Source organism: Cydia splendana, chromosome 1 (genome assembly GCF_910591565.1).
Source record: "Cydia splendana chromosome 1, ilCydSple1.2, whole genome shotgun sequence".
NCBI lineage: Eukaryota > Metazoa > Arthropoda > Insecta > Lepidoptera > Tortricidae > Cydia > Cydia splendana.
This window is the reverse complement of record NC_085960.1, coordinates 31,807,434-31,819,656: the sequence shown is the minus strand read 5'-3', so window position 1 is coordinate 31,819,656 and position 12,223 is coordinate 31,807,434. Positions and strand designations below refer to the sequence as shown.

Genomic DNA, 12,223 nt, shown 5'->3' with positions numbered 1-12,223 from the left:
CGCACCATACCATGTATTTTCAGTAATGTCCAACCGAAGTTTTGGTTTTGAAAAAAAAATTGGTTTCTGTCAGAGACTGACAGATTATTATCACTTGATATTTGGCCATAGCTCTTTAGAAAAGAAAACATTGCGAGGAAATTGGACTAACCCAACACTTGCCTAGTTTTCCCTCTGGGCAAGAGAAAGAAAGATGAGGCAGCTCCTTTTAATTTCCATATGAAAATTGCCAATTCCTGGAATTAAGTTGACTAGTGCATCTAGTGCTAACATGATGAGGAAGTAACATGACTATTACAATAATTGGGAAAGCACTTACCGACATGAGAAAAGTAAAAAAAACAGTTTCAACTCTCAACATGCCTTTTATTGAGATGTTCCATAAATAAATCTAAAGGGTCTTCACCACTGTCAGTGGAGTTTTTCCTTCCGTACTCCGTGACCAGTTGCATGTGCTCCTCCAGGTTCTCCGAGTCATTTGGCTCCGAATCAAAGTACTTGTCCTCAGCGTCTTGTGAAACTTGCTTTAGGTCATCATACTGCTCATTGTTGTCTATGGTAGTGTAGTCTATATCATCTCTGCCTTCCACGAAGCTGGAGTACATCTCCTGCATGAATTCCTCTCTAAGAAGTTTTCTTTCTGGAGCGCTTATTGTTTTCTGGGTTCTCACTTCAGGCTTAGAAGAAGACTCGGGTATTTCATGATCATCAAACTCGCCCCATTGCTTTTTCTTAAACTGTTTATCTTCATCATGGTCTTCTTTTGGTCCATTAATATCCATAGACTCTATATCTTCCTCAAGCATTTGTTGGTCTTTTGTTTGTCTCATTTGATTTCTATCAACTGTCTCCAATATCAAGTTTAGAAATGTAAGGTTTTCATTGTCCACTCCGTCTCGCTCCTTTATTTCTGCTTCTGTCAAATACTGCCCCACTAGTTGATCATAGAGAAGAGGGCTTCTATACATCATTTGCTTTTCATTAAAATAATCAGATTCATCTTGCAGCTTCTTCAATGCATTGTACCTTCTATTTCTCACTCTTTTATGCCTTGTATCATCAGAGTGATATTGTTTTAATTCCTTTATACATTCCCGATATTTGCTATCCCCACTTTCAGGACGATAGTTATCAAAGTATTCTATGTGATGTGGTGCTAAGTATTTTCCAAATTGTAGTAAAAAATCAGTCGGCGCCCTTCTGAAGAGATCACAGGCCAACTTTATTTTGTCCCGTGTCCGTATTTCTGATTCATTAACGTGAGCTGTTTTTATTGAAATCTTTGCGCATCTCACTAAATAATCTACAATATCTGTGATAGGATCTTCGATATCGTCTTCAGCATAACAGTTTTCATTAACCGACATGGTAAATTATTGATCTTTTACCAAAGATAAACGTAAAATCAAGACCTATCTTCAATACCGTGTTGTAATTTGTTAACTACGAGCCGAGATTAGCAATTTATTTCAGACAATTGACATAAAATTGACAATTGAGTTTTGACAGTTCAATGACATTTGTATTTTTTTTAATTCAGAAACCTTGAATTAATTTACTGTCTAGATCTTGTAACAACATAATTAATAAATTCTACGGGTTAGTTCATCGATATTTATTGTTACAGAATTTTATCATTTGTGTTTCAACATAGTTGCATGATATAGTAAACCTGATAATATCATTGTGTTGCAAAAAGAGCATGAAAAGAATGCTGATTTAGTGGTGTTGCTGAACGTACGCCATATTAAGAAAAATCTGTTTCAGATACAGAAATAACCGTTTGAATATTACTATAATTGTATAAATTTCAGAGCCAACTGTCATAATTTTATTGAGTCAGGCTGTCAAGGTGTATTATGTGTATGGGTTGACAAATAAATATTTTGCATTGATTCGGGGATTCACTAACGACAGAAAACTAGAAATCCAGATGCGTATTACTCATAATTAGATCAACGTTAGCATAATAAAGTCATAAATTGGAACAAGTTATTTTATAGTTGGGTAAATGACTTGGTGTGTTGGTGCTGAAACTGTTTATCTTGGCTGGAATGTTTTGGGACATACCATGGAGATGGGAAGATATGTGTGGATCGGCCGGGCTGCAGCCCTGGGATCACGCGTCAAAGGACCTGGGACTGTGCTTCCAGCAGTTGTTTCTGCAAATTCCTCTGTACTTCATCATTGCGGTCGTGTCGGGGTACTATATCGGTTACAGGAGGGATTGGGTGATAAGAGAGAAGTTGCAGGAGCGTGCAATAGTCCTCCGTAGTTTTGTTGTGCTGACTTTAGTTTTTATACCGATAGTAGAACTGTATATTTTTATTACGAAAGTGGACTTTGTGTTGCTGCCTGTAGATTATTTTGTGGCTGGAGCATCATGCTTGTCTTGGCTGGTGCATTTTGGATATGTGTTGTCTCTGAAGCACCGTCTGGGCTCGAGTTCCCGCGGGCCGTCAGTGCTGCTGTTCCTCTGGGGGCTGACGGTGGTGCTCAATGTGATATCTCTGCGTAGCTGTGTTATTCTCGGAGGCCCTGTTGCCTTCTATGTTGCCACACTGTGTTGCCATGTAGTGTACTTTATTACTCTAATACCATCAAGTGAATCCAGGCCTACTTACTACTCAGCTTGCCTGGTTGGATCACAACATGGTCATGTAAGTGTTTTTTAACTTTATGTAAGTTGAATCTTAATGCATGGGTTTCCCAAATAATTATAGTTTTTAATGCATATTTACCCATATTCATAAGATTCAAAGAAGATATATTATGTGAAATACATTATTTTCATTAAAAAATATTTTTAAAACCTGACTCATAATTTGATGTTACAGGATGAGTATACACCATTGTTGCCCCATATGGACGAAGGTGTCTTAGGCACGGCTATGCAAGGCAATGGCTGCATATCACAATTACTGTTTTTATGGGTGAATCCACTGCTAAAGAAAGGTAACTAACTATTTATTTATTTTTTACACGAAAAGTTTCACTAATTACACTTGTAGGAGTACAGTCACCTGCAATAATATGTTACTCCGCGAAGGCCGCAAAAATATGTGACACGCTCTTATGGCTCTACAAATAAGATCGTGTCAGATATTTTTGCGGCATACTATTGCAGGTGACTGTACAACTTTTACATTAATTAAATCAGCCAGCTAAAAACATCTGTTGTGCAGGAAAATATGTATTTATTTGGCTAGCGTCACCCTACTCATATTTGTTGATTCCTTTGTGTTGTATTGAGTGTTGTATGCACCAAGTATACATTTCCATTTTATATTTATTAATGGGAGCAATAAAGAATATATAGATGGTCAAGCAAATCTTGTCAGTAGAAAAAGGCGCGAAATTCAAATTTTCTATGGGACGATATCCCTTCGCGCCTACATTTTTCAAATTTGCCGCCTTTTTCTACTGACAAGATCTGCTTGACCAAGTATAGTATCCTGTTTTAACTTCCAAAACTTATTTAAAAATTAATTTTAGGTTTTGACAAGAAACTGCAAGACCCAGAGGAACTATTTGACATCCCTGCAAAGTACCGGTGTGCTTATGTTGGTGCTAAGATGGACAGAGCACTGATTGGCAATGTAGACAACTACCAGCAGTATGCGGAGATACCACATGAACCTTTTATCAGTTCAGGTCAGAAACAATTAGTACATTTCAACACATTTAATGCAAACAAATCTTTTCAAGCAAGTATGTATATGAGACGCGGCAGACCACCCGCTAGATGGAGCGCACAAGTCACGACACCGCTGCATCTACATCTGCAGGAAGCCGTACATATGGCGGGTGACAGAAGCCTATGGAAGAGACTGGTCAGTAACATTAGGACATGATGTCACGATCCTCAGCATTGAGGGAACGACTGATGATGATGTATATGAGAAAAAAAATAGTTGCTTACAGAACACTTCCAATTGGCCTTCTTTACCCTATCTTAGTGTTTTCAATTCTAAAGAATCCCTATACCAGTATACCTAGACCTTGACTAGCTGATAAAAGTAATTAACAAATCAAGGTCGTCCAGGATATAGATTATGTAGACTTTTTCCTTAAATAACATTGAAGTAAACAAAAGGAGAATATACGAAGTATGACATAAATGTTTAGGTATTTTTATGTACTTACCTACCTACCTCAGTAAAATTACTTTAGGGCTGTATTGTGACTCACTAAACTATCGATGCATTTATGTAAGTAATAAGCATACATTGGGGTTTTCGGTGCGGGAATGATTTCGTGTATTTATAACTTTGTTTATTGTAAAATAAATACCAAACTATGAATTAAACGTAGGTAGTAAGCTCCAAATGTGCTTAGAAATGTTAAATTAGTATCGTTTTTTACAGTTTTTACCTGTTATTTGGCTAGTGTAAAACATTCCCGCACCGAAAACCCCGATGTATGGTAATAATTAAAGGAAAAATACTCTTTAATTGCTTTGTCAGTAACATATTATTATTTACAATTAGTGGAACCACCATTTTCGCGAGTCAGACATGGACTGACATTAAACATGAATTGGCAGGCTACGGCGCGCTGGGCGAGTCGGCGCCGCAGTCGTCCACGCCGGTAACGCCGACCTCGCGTGTACCGCTGCGCCGTCGCCGAAATGTGACTCTTTTCCGGGCACTGCACTCGTGCTTCGCGTACCAATTCTATAGCATCGGCGTGTTGAAGTTGGTATCGGACATGGCTGGCTTCGCTGGCCCTATGCTACTCAATAGGCTGGTCGCGTTCGTGGAGGATGAGAGTATTGATCAGCATTATGGGTAAGATTTTGTTCTGGCAAGACGACTTGTGTAACTCCTTATTTTTGCGCTTTCGTTGTTGAATCATAAAGGAGCCCGACGGCCGCTTTGTCATTCTAACCTAACCCCAAGAGCTGGCGCAAGAAACAGCCTTCATGAGAGTGACAGCCATTTTGGCCTTTTAACTAAGAAGGGATACTTGGCTTAACTGAAATCAGTTCCTCACAATGTTTTTCAACACCTAAAAGTGACTGCTAAGTACCTATCAAATGATATCTCGGACATAAGTTGAAAGAAGCTCACTAGTTAATAGTACAAGTTGGGGTTTGTACAGTCGACGTCAAATATATGTTTACATTTGTCGCCTTATTACAATGGAGTAAGGTGCAAAAGTGTAAACATATCTTTGACGTCGACTGTACCTGCGACCTTCAGTTTTAAAGTCGCACGCCTTGTCTGTAAACATGAAACTGTCAGCGCCATTTTTAATTTAGAACTCTTAGCTTCACGCCCTGTTAGTAATTCCATTGTTATTGCTCATAAATCACTTTTTTTTTTTCAGCTACATTTATGCAGCAGGTCTCATGGCCTCCACCCTAATCTCCACCCTGTTCAACGTGCACTTCAACTGGCTGATGTCTCTCATCGGCCTCAAGATGCGCGGCGCCATCGTCTCGACCATACTCCGCAAGACCCTGAGCGTGACGTCCACTGAGCTCAATAAGTCGTTTTCCGTTGGAGAGATAACGAATTTTATGTCCACGGATACGGATAGAATTGTGAATTCTTGTCCGAGTTTTCATTCTTTGTGGAGTATTCCTTTACAGGTGTGTATGAAATTATGTTTCTAGATTAAAACTTTTCTGTATTTTGGTGATCGCCAACTGACACACCAAAACGTCAAAACATTGTACGTACTGAAACGCTCAAAAATATCTGGTGCCATCGTATTTGCAGTAATGGGAGTGTCCGATCGAAGTTTCGGTCATTTCGGCATGTTTAGGCATAAAAATCGTGTTTCAGCCGAAGGTTCGGTATCGGCTAAAAAATTGCCGAACGTTTCGGTTTCGGCATAATAATGATATTTCGGCCTAAGGTGTCATTTCGGCCGAAACTAGAGCAAACCCCTAATGTAAAGGCCACCCACAATTATGTACCAGTCAATCGTTAAAACATTTTAATGTAAATTAATTATTGTTACAGCTCTTCATCACCCTATTCCTCCTCTACCAACAAGTGGGTATCTCCTTCCTCGCCGGCGTGGCGTTCTCCGTCCTCCTCATCCCCATAAACAAGCTCATCGCCAACAAGATCGGCCAGCTCAGCACGGAGCTGATGAAACACAAGGACTCCCGTGTTACTCTGATCAGCGATTTACTCCGGGGCATTAGGACCGTGAAAGTGCATGTTTGGGAGGACTACTTCATAAACAGAGTAACAGGTAACTAATAAATATTAACTTGCATATTTCCTTCTCTACAACAAAATCGGGCAATTTTAAGAGCTGATGAAACGTAAGGATTCCTGTGTTACTCTGATCAGTGGTTTACTCCGGGGCATTAGGACCGTGAAAGTGTTTGGGAGGACTACTTCATATACAGAGTAACAGGTAATTTATTAAACTAACGTTTTACTATTAAGGGTCGATTTTTTCTTCCGCGCCCATGTCTGCGTAGACTGAGTATGTAGTTATATGTATATTCCACTTTACTTAGAGATGATTTCCAGGATAACAACCATCCTATGTCCTTTTCCAAGGCTCAAACTATCTCCATACCAAAATTTATCTAAATCGGTTCAGAGGTTTAAGTGTGAAAAGGTAACATACGGACAGACAGAAATACTATCGTATTAATATTATTAGAGTAAGGATATTTTCGATTTTCTCAAGTCCCACTTTAAAAAAAAACACAATATACTATTGTTGACAGAGTCCCGAACATTGGAGCTGAAGTACCTGCGCTGGCGCAAGTACCTGGACGCAATCTGCGTGGTACTGTGGGCCACCACGCCCGTGCTGGTGTGCGCGCTCACGCTGGGCGTGCACGCGCTGCGCGGGCAGCCGCTCCTAGCGCCCACCGTACGTACAACAAACAACTAGAACAACCTGACTAGAGCTCGAAAACCGGCCAAGCGTGAGTCGGACTCGCGCACGAAGAGTTCCGTACCATTACGCAAAAAATGGCAAAAAAAAACACGTTTGTTGTACGGGAGCCCCACTTAAATATTTATTTTATTCTGTTTTTAGTATTTGTTGTTATAGCGGGAACAGAAATATATCATCTGTAAAAATTTCAACTGTCTAGCTATCACGGTTCATGAGATACAGCCTGGTGACAGATAGACAGACGAACAGACGGATAGTGGAATCTTAGTAATAGGGTCCCGTTTTTACCCTTTGGGTACGGAACCCTAAAAATTACCCCACGTTGTGCCCCGAGCGTATAAATTGTTCAGCGCGCAGTTTGACAACGTCAAATATTGTAATGCGTATGTTTTAGCCAACCCAATCCAGACCAATCACAACTTTTTTGTGACGAAAATTGTGTATGGAGATAGGATAACTGTCAGTATAATATCTGAAAAGTTTTTGGAAGTCATGTTTGTACTGAGAGAATAATGAGAGATTAGTATTTACTCTATACGTATTCCGTCAACGGGCCCATCACGCCTGCCCTAGTGTGCGCTCTCACACCTGTAATAATATCTTGCACAACTGACAACCATTATATCCCCGTTCATATAAAGACTAAATTTAAAACATTTTCCAGGTGTTTACAACAGTGGCTCTAATCAACATGCTGATCGCGCCGCTGAACGCGTTCCCGTGGGTGCTGAACGGGCTTACTGAGGCCTGGGTGTCTATCAAGCGGATACAGAAACTATTAGACGTGAGTAAAGGTTTTTTATTTTATATTTATAGTTAAAGCGAAAAAGCGGTAAGTTGAAAAAAAGTGAGCGCAAAACATGGAGTGTCTGTAGATTTTTAAAAATTTAGCGCCTTTTTTAGAAGAAGAAGAAGAAAGGAGAAATACATTTATTTTAACGCCACAACATAGTACATGAAAAAAAGAAAGGCTGCATGACATAAAAGACATTTGGACGCTAAAATAGGATCCCACTCAGCCGCGGCAAACCGTGGCGCTGGTTTTCTGTGGGGACCTGACTTAATCTAAAGTTGATGTATGGCGACACGTTCGCCAATGACACACAAATAAATATACATTGATATAAAAGCTGGACTGGTTAGCCCAGTATGTACATAAATGTTACTTAACATATCTGTTTTAGCTCCCAGACATGGACCCGGAGCGTTACTACGACAAACTGAACACGAATCGCAACGAAGACAACATGTTCATGATAAACAACGCAACCTTCGCCTGGGCCAAGCCGCCCGAGCGTAGGACACCCCAACCGAGTAGGAGAAGCAAGGGCAAGTCCAAGAAGAAACAGTCTAAGAGGAACATTCAGGTAGTCTTACAATTTATAACGCACCTTCTGGAAATGGATAGTTTACTAAGCGCCACTTGCACCGCCCCACTAACCCGGGGTTAATTGGGGAAACCGTTAACCTAGTATCAAATTGTACTGGTAACCATGGTAACTCCAGGTTTAACCAGTTAACCCCGGGTTAGTGGGATGGTGCAAGTGGCCCTAAGTAACTAACTATTTTGGCTCAGCGATCCAAAGAGAATCTTGACCTCCGAACCGAGAATTATATACTACGAACCAGATATTGTTGAGGGATCATTGTATTGTGTTGACGATAAACTAAAACCGTCATTTAAAAAAAAAGAAGGAGGTTCTCTAAACAGAGACAAATGTCGAAATAATCTACAGAAAGAAAGTCTTATTAAGAGAATCCTTTGAACTAAAGTAGATTTGTTTTATCTTGAAATTCGACGTCGTATTTCCTATAAAAAAACTTCCTCTTTAGTAGTTTCTGATGTTAAGGATCACTGCTCATTTAAATGAACATCTTGTATAGTAGGTAGACTGAAGATATTTCTATTATTTTATGCAGGCCAGCGATTCGTCAAACGAAGTGGTGGAACACAGCGAACCATTCATGCTGCGCCATATATCGCTAGAAATCGAGCGAGGGGAGCTAATAGGCATCACCGGGAGCGTTGGCAGTGGGAAAACGTCCCTTCTACACGCCATTATGGGGGACATGGTTAGGAAGAGTGGGGTTATACAGGTCCCAGAGAGCCTTAACAGTGAGTATCATTTTTATACCGCTAGAGTACGAGCGAGAAGCTAATAGGAATCACTGGCAGCGTTGGCAGTGGGATGACATTACTCCCATCGCGTGGGGGTTCCCCTCTTCTGGCATAATATTGTTTGTCAGAAATACACTTCGCAAAACATGTATCGCAGAAACACTTTTAGTAGAATGATAATTAGGCATAAATATGACTTTGCATTATTATTACTAAGCATACAATACATTTAGCAGAAGATTACTTTTGCAGACTTTGGTTTAGCATAATTTTATGTACCATAATTATCCTGCAGCATAAAGTTATACTTGCAGAAAAGTGGATTACGTTAAGTAAGAACTGTGACACCCAAACAAAATTGAACCTGTGCCAGATAAGAAGATTATGTTAGGTTGTTACTGCGGCCTCCTGTATAAAACGAACGGCTCCCAGAAAAGTGGGTTAGGTTAGGTTAGAACTGCGACCTCATACAAAACGAACGGCCACCAGAAAAGTGGGTTAGGTTAGGTTAGAACTGCGACCTCATACAAAACGAACGGCCACCAGAAAAGTGGGTTAGGTTAGGTTAGGTTATCTGATTAACTTTAATGCATCTTGATAACTTTATGCTACCTAAATATTATGCAATACATTTATCTGCGAAATTAATACTCGTTTAAAAGACTATTATGATCATCAACAGTATGCCAAAATATGGTTCTGGATTTTAAAACTCTGCGAAATGATTGTATGCTAAATGATATATGGGAAAGGTAATTCTGCCAAACGACATTTCTGCCAAGTAACATTATGCAATACAAAAATATGTCAAAAATCTTTCTGCGACACATTAGTAAACCATCGCGTGGTTATGAAGAGGAAGTTTCTTCCTTTCACTACCTTTTTTGCAAGTTGTGTAAACACGGTGGCTAAAAAATAACTGCATTTCCGTTGCCCGTGAGGTTTTGGGATTATACTGATCAACTTTTACTATGGGACCAACCCCGAAATCGCGAAAAAAAAATGTATCCTCCCATAGAAAGTGGACCAGCCAAAATGTATGAAACAGCCAAATTTTTAATCGCGATTTCGGGGTTGGTCTCATAGTATAAGTTGCTCAGTATAATCCCAAAACCTCCCTGGCAACGGGAATGTAGTTATTTTTTGGCCACCCTGTATAGTTATGTCGATGTGTATGTAATCAGTAATCATTCACCCCAACTCTCCTACTGACACGTCAACACGTCATCATTATCGTCATCGTCACCGTCGGTAACGATATGATTCAAACCTGTTGTCTCGAGATGAAAGAAGTCCTTCTAAAAATTTAATTGGGCAATTTTTATTTTTAGGTTTTGGCTACGTGTCTCAGAAACCGTGGTTGATACGGGGAACAATCCGGGATAACATTTTATTCGGGAAACCGTACGACGAAACCAAATTCCAGACAGTTGTGGAAGCTTGTGCTCTTACCGGTAAGTGAAAAATTATTATTGAGTGGTAAATTTAGGTACCGTTAAGCCCAAACCCACTAAAATTCGGAAGTTTCTCGGTCCGCTAAAATATTGACTATAAACTTAGGCCCAGTTGGACCAACCACATTTGGTGACAGACGGTTTGGTGCAACCGGCCCTTAGTCAGTTTTACCCCAGAAAGATGATGGGTCGGTTGCACCGTCTGTCACCGTTAAAGCGTTCGCTAAATTTTATTGTATGGGAAGTTTCATACTACACTGCTGATTAACGTTAGTCAGTCCGTTAAATGTGGTTGGTGCAACTGGCCCTAAATGTTACTCAGTTAAATGCTGATTTTGTAAGGACTATTTATGCTGCAAATTATCAAATACTATAGAATGTGTGATAGCTTTCGAGTGTCGGGTGTTGTCGAATGGATTCGGGTCGTATGTGTGTTTCGAAGTTTCGAAATATCTCGTGCTGAAAGAGGTGCTCATGACTTGTCTTCTATTACCTAATGCCTGAGAATGCCTGAGATTTTGTGAGATGATGGATGCTAGGCCGTCAACTGTTGTGTAGTTTTAAGCTGTTAATTTATATTTGATGACGCATTCGTTATGACTGTAATGTTATGTAAATATGTTTGAAAATAATTTGGCCAAGCCCGAGATAGCTCGAGGCATTTAGTGTTCCGTACGGCTACCATCGGTTTGGCATTGACATAAAAGATATCGTGAACGTAATTTACTTCCTATAGGTATATCTTTTTCGCACTAATATGTCAGTACGAGCGAGATGCATAGAAAGTAAATTACGTTCACGCCCACGGTAGCGTTTATGTCAATGCCAGGCAACCACTGACATCTTGCAGGCTTCGGGCCTTCGGCCCTTCGCGGAGCTCGGCCTTCGGCCTTCGCATTTAGACACTTGTATTAATTACCTGTGTTTAGAACTGACCTCCTGGATGCTTCGGGCTTTCGGCCCAATGCGACTTCAGCCTTTGGATCTTACGATTTAGACACTTGTACTTAAAAATACTTGGAAAAGTTACGGGAGGCGCGCGTCTGTCGGACGCTTCGGATCTTCGAATCGCTCCTTCGGCCTTTGCATTTAGTTAGATTCTTGTACTATTACTTTGTGTTTAAATACCGAAGTCGAGCATCTCGCGAATGCTTGATGTATTATAATAATTTAGAGTAAGGCCAAGCAGCACGCACCACGATTTTTTGTCGTGCGATAATTTTGTCGCAGAAATGCAACGTATGTGTTTATATGTTAGTGCGCGCATATGCGACAAAAAAATCGCAGCGATTTTAAAATTGTGATTTGTCAAATTTTTCCGCGATTGTTCGCGACGCGATTGTCGCAAAGTGAATTGCAGCATGCGGAGTTGTATGGCCCCGCGCGCACTATGATAATAAAATCGCACCCCGGCTGGACCTCAGTCGGCATTTCGCTCTGCAAACCCCAACATCTCGGCACCTGCATCTCCAATGGAGTCTCAAAATGAGACGCTAGATGTTGACCATTTAATTATGGAAATAGACGGGGATCACCTTTGTGTTATAAATGCTCAAAGTCATACAGCAATCGCATATTAAAGACACGTTTCATGACAAGCGACTGGTACAAAATCCATGTTGAGAATGAACAAATCGTCGACTTTTTCATCTCAGTGCGCGCAGTGAATTTTCTGCGATATATTACAGCGCGATTCTAAAATCGTGTCGCAAAAATTAAAATCGTGCTGCGCGCTTGGCCTATATAATAAATATCCTACAATATATATCCTACA

The 12,223-nt window shown here is 40.2% G+C and overlaps 2 protein-coding genes and 1 long non-coding RNA gene across 3 annotated transcripts in view; 1 reads left to right on the top strand and 2 right to left on the bottom strand.

Annotated features, from left to right (window-relative positions):
* Window positions 1–344: 344 nt before the first annotated feature.
* On the bottom strand, window positions 345–1,441 carry LOC134793157 (coiled-coil domain-containing protein 97). Its single transcript, XM_063764743.1, has one exon. The coding sequence runs from the start codon at window positions 1,365–1,367 to the stop codon at window positions 348–350; it is 1,020 nt and encodes a 339-aa protein (XP_063620813.1). The 5' UTR covers window positions 1,368–1,441; the 3' UTR covers window positions 345–347.
* Window positions 1,442–1,884: 443 nt separating this feature from the next.
* Window positions 1,885–12,223, top strand: part of LOC134793193 (ATP-binding cassette sub-family C member 10) — a 37,242-nt gene continuing 26,903 nt past the window's right edge. The window contains 11 exon segments of the mRNA XM_063764777.1: window positions 1,885–2,660; window positions 2,838–2,955; window positions 3,496–3,654; window positions 4,547–4,790; window positions 5,332–5,596; window positions 5,973–6,210; window positions 6,701–6,849; window positions 7,541–7,660; window positions 8,061–8,243; window positions 8,797–8,992; window positions 10,327–10,449. Of these exon segments, the coding sequence (XP_063620847.1) occupies window positions 2,055–2,660; window positions 2,838–2,955; window positions 3,496–3,654; window positions 4,547–4,790; window positions 5,332–5,596; window positions 5,973–6,210; window positions 6,701–6,849; window positions 7,541–7,660; window positions 8,061–8,243; window positions 8,797–8,992; window positions 10,327–10,449 (2,401 nt within the window). The 5' untranslated portion in view covers window positions 1,885–2,054.
* LOC134793391 (uncharacterized) lies at window positions 11,071–11,277 on the bottom strand. Its single transcript, XR_010144538.1, has 2 exons — window positions 11,168–11,277; window positions 11,071–11,127 (listed from the first exon to the last, which is right to left on the bottom strand). It is a non-coding gene; the product is annotated as an uncharacterized LOC134793391 (long non-coding RNA).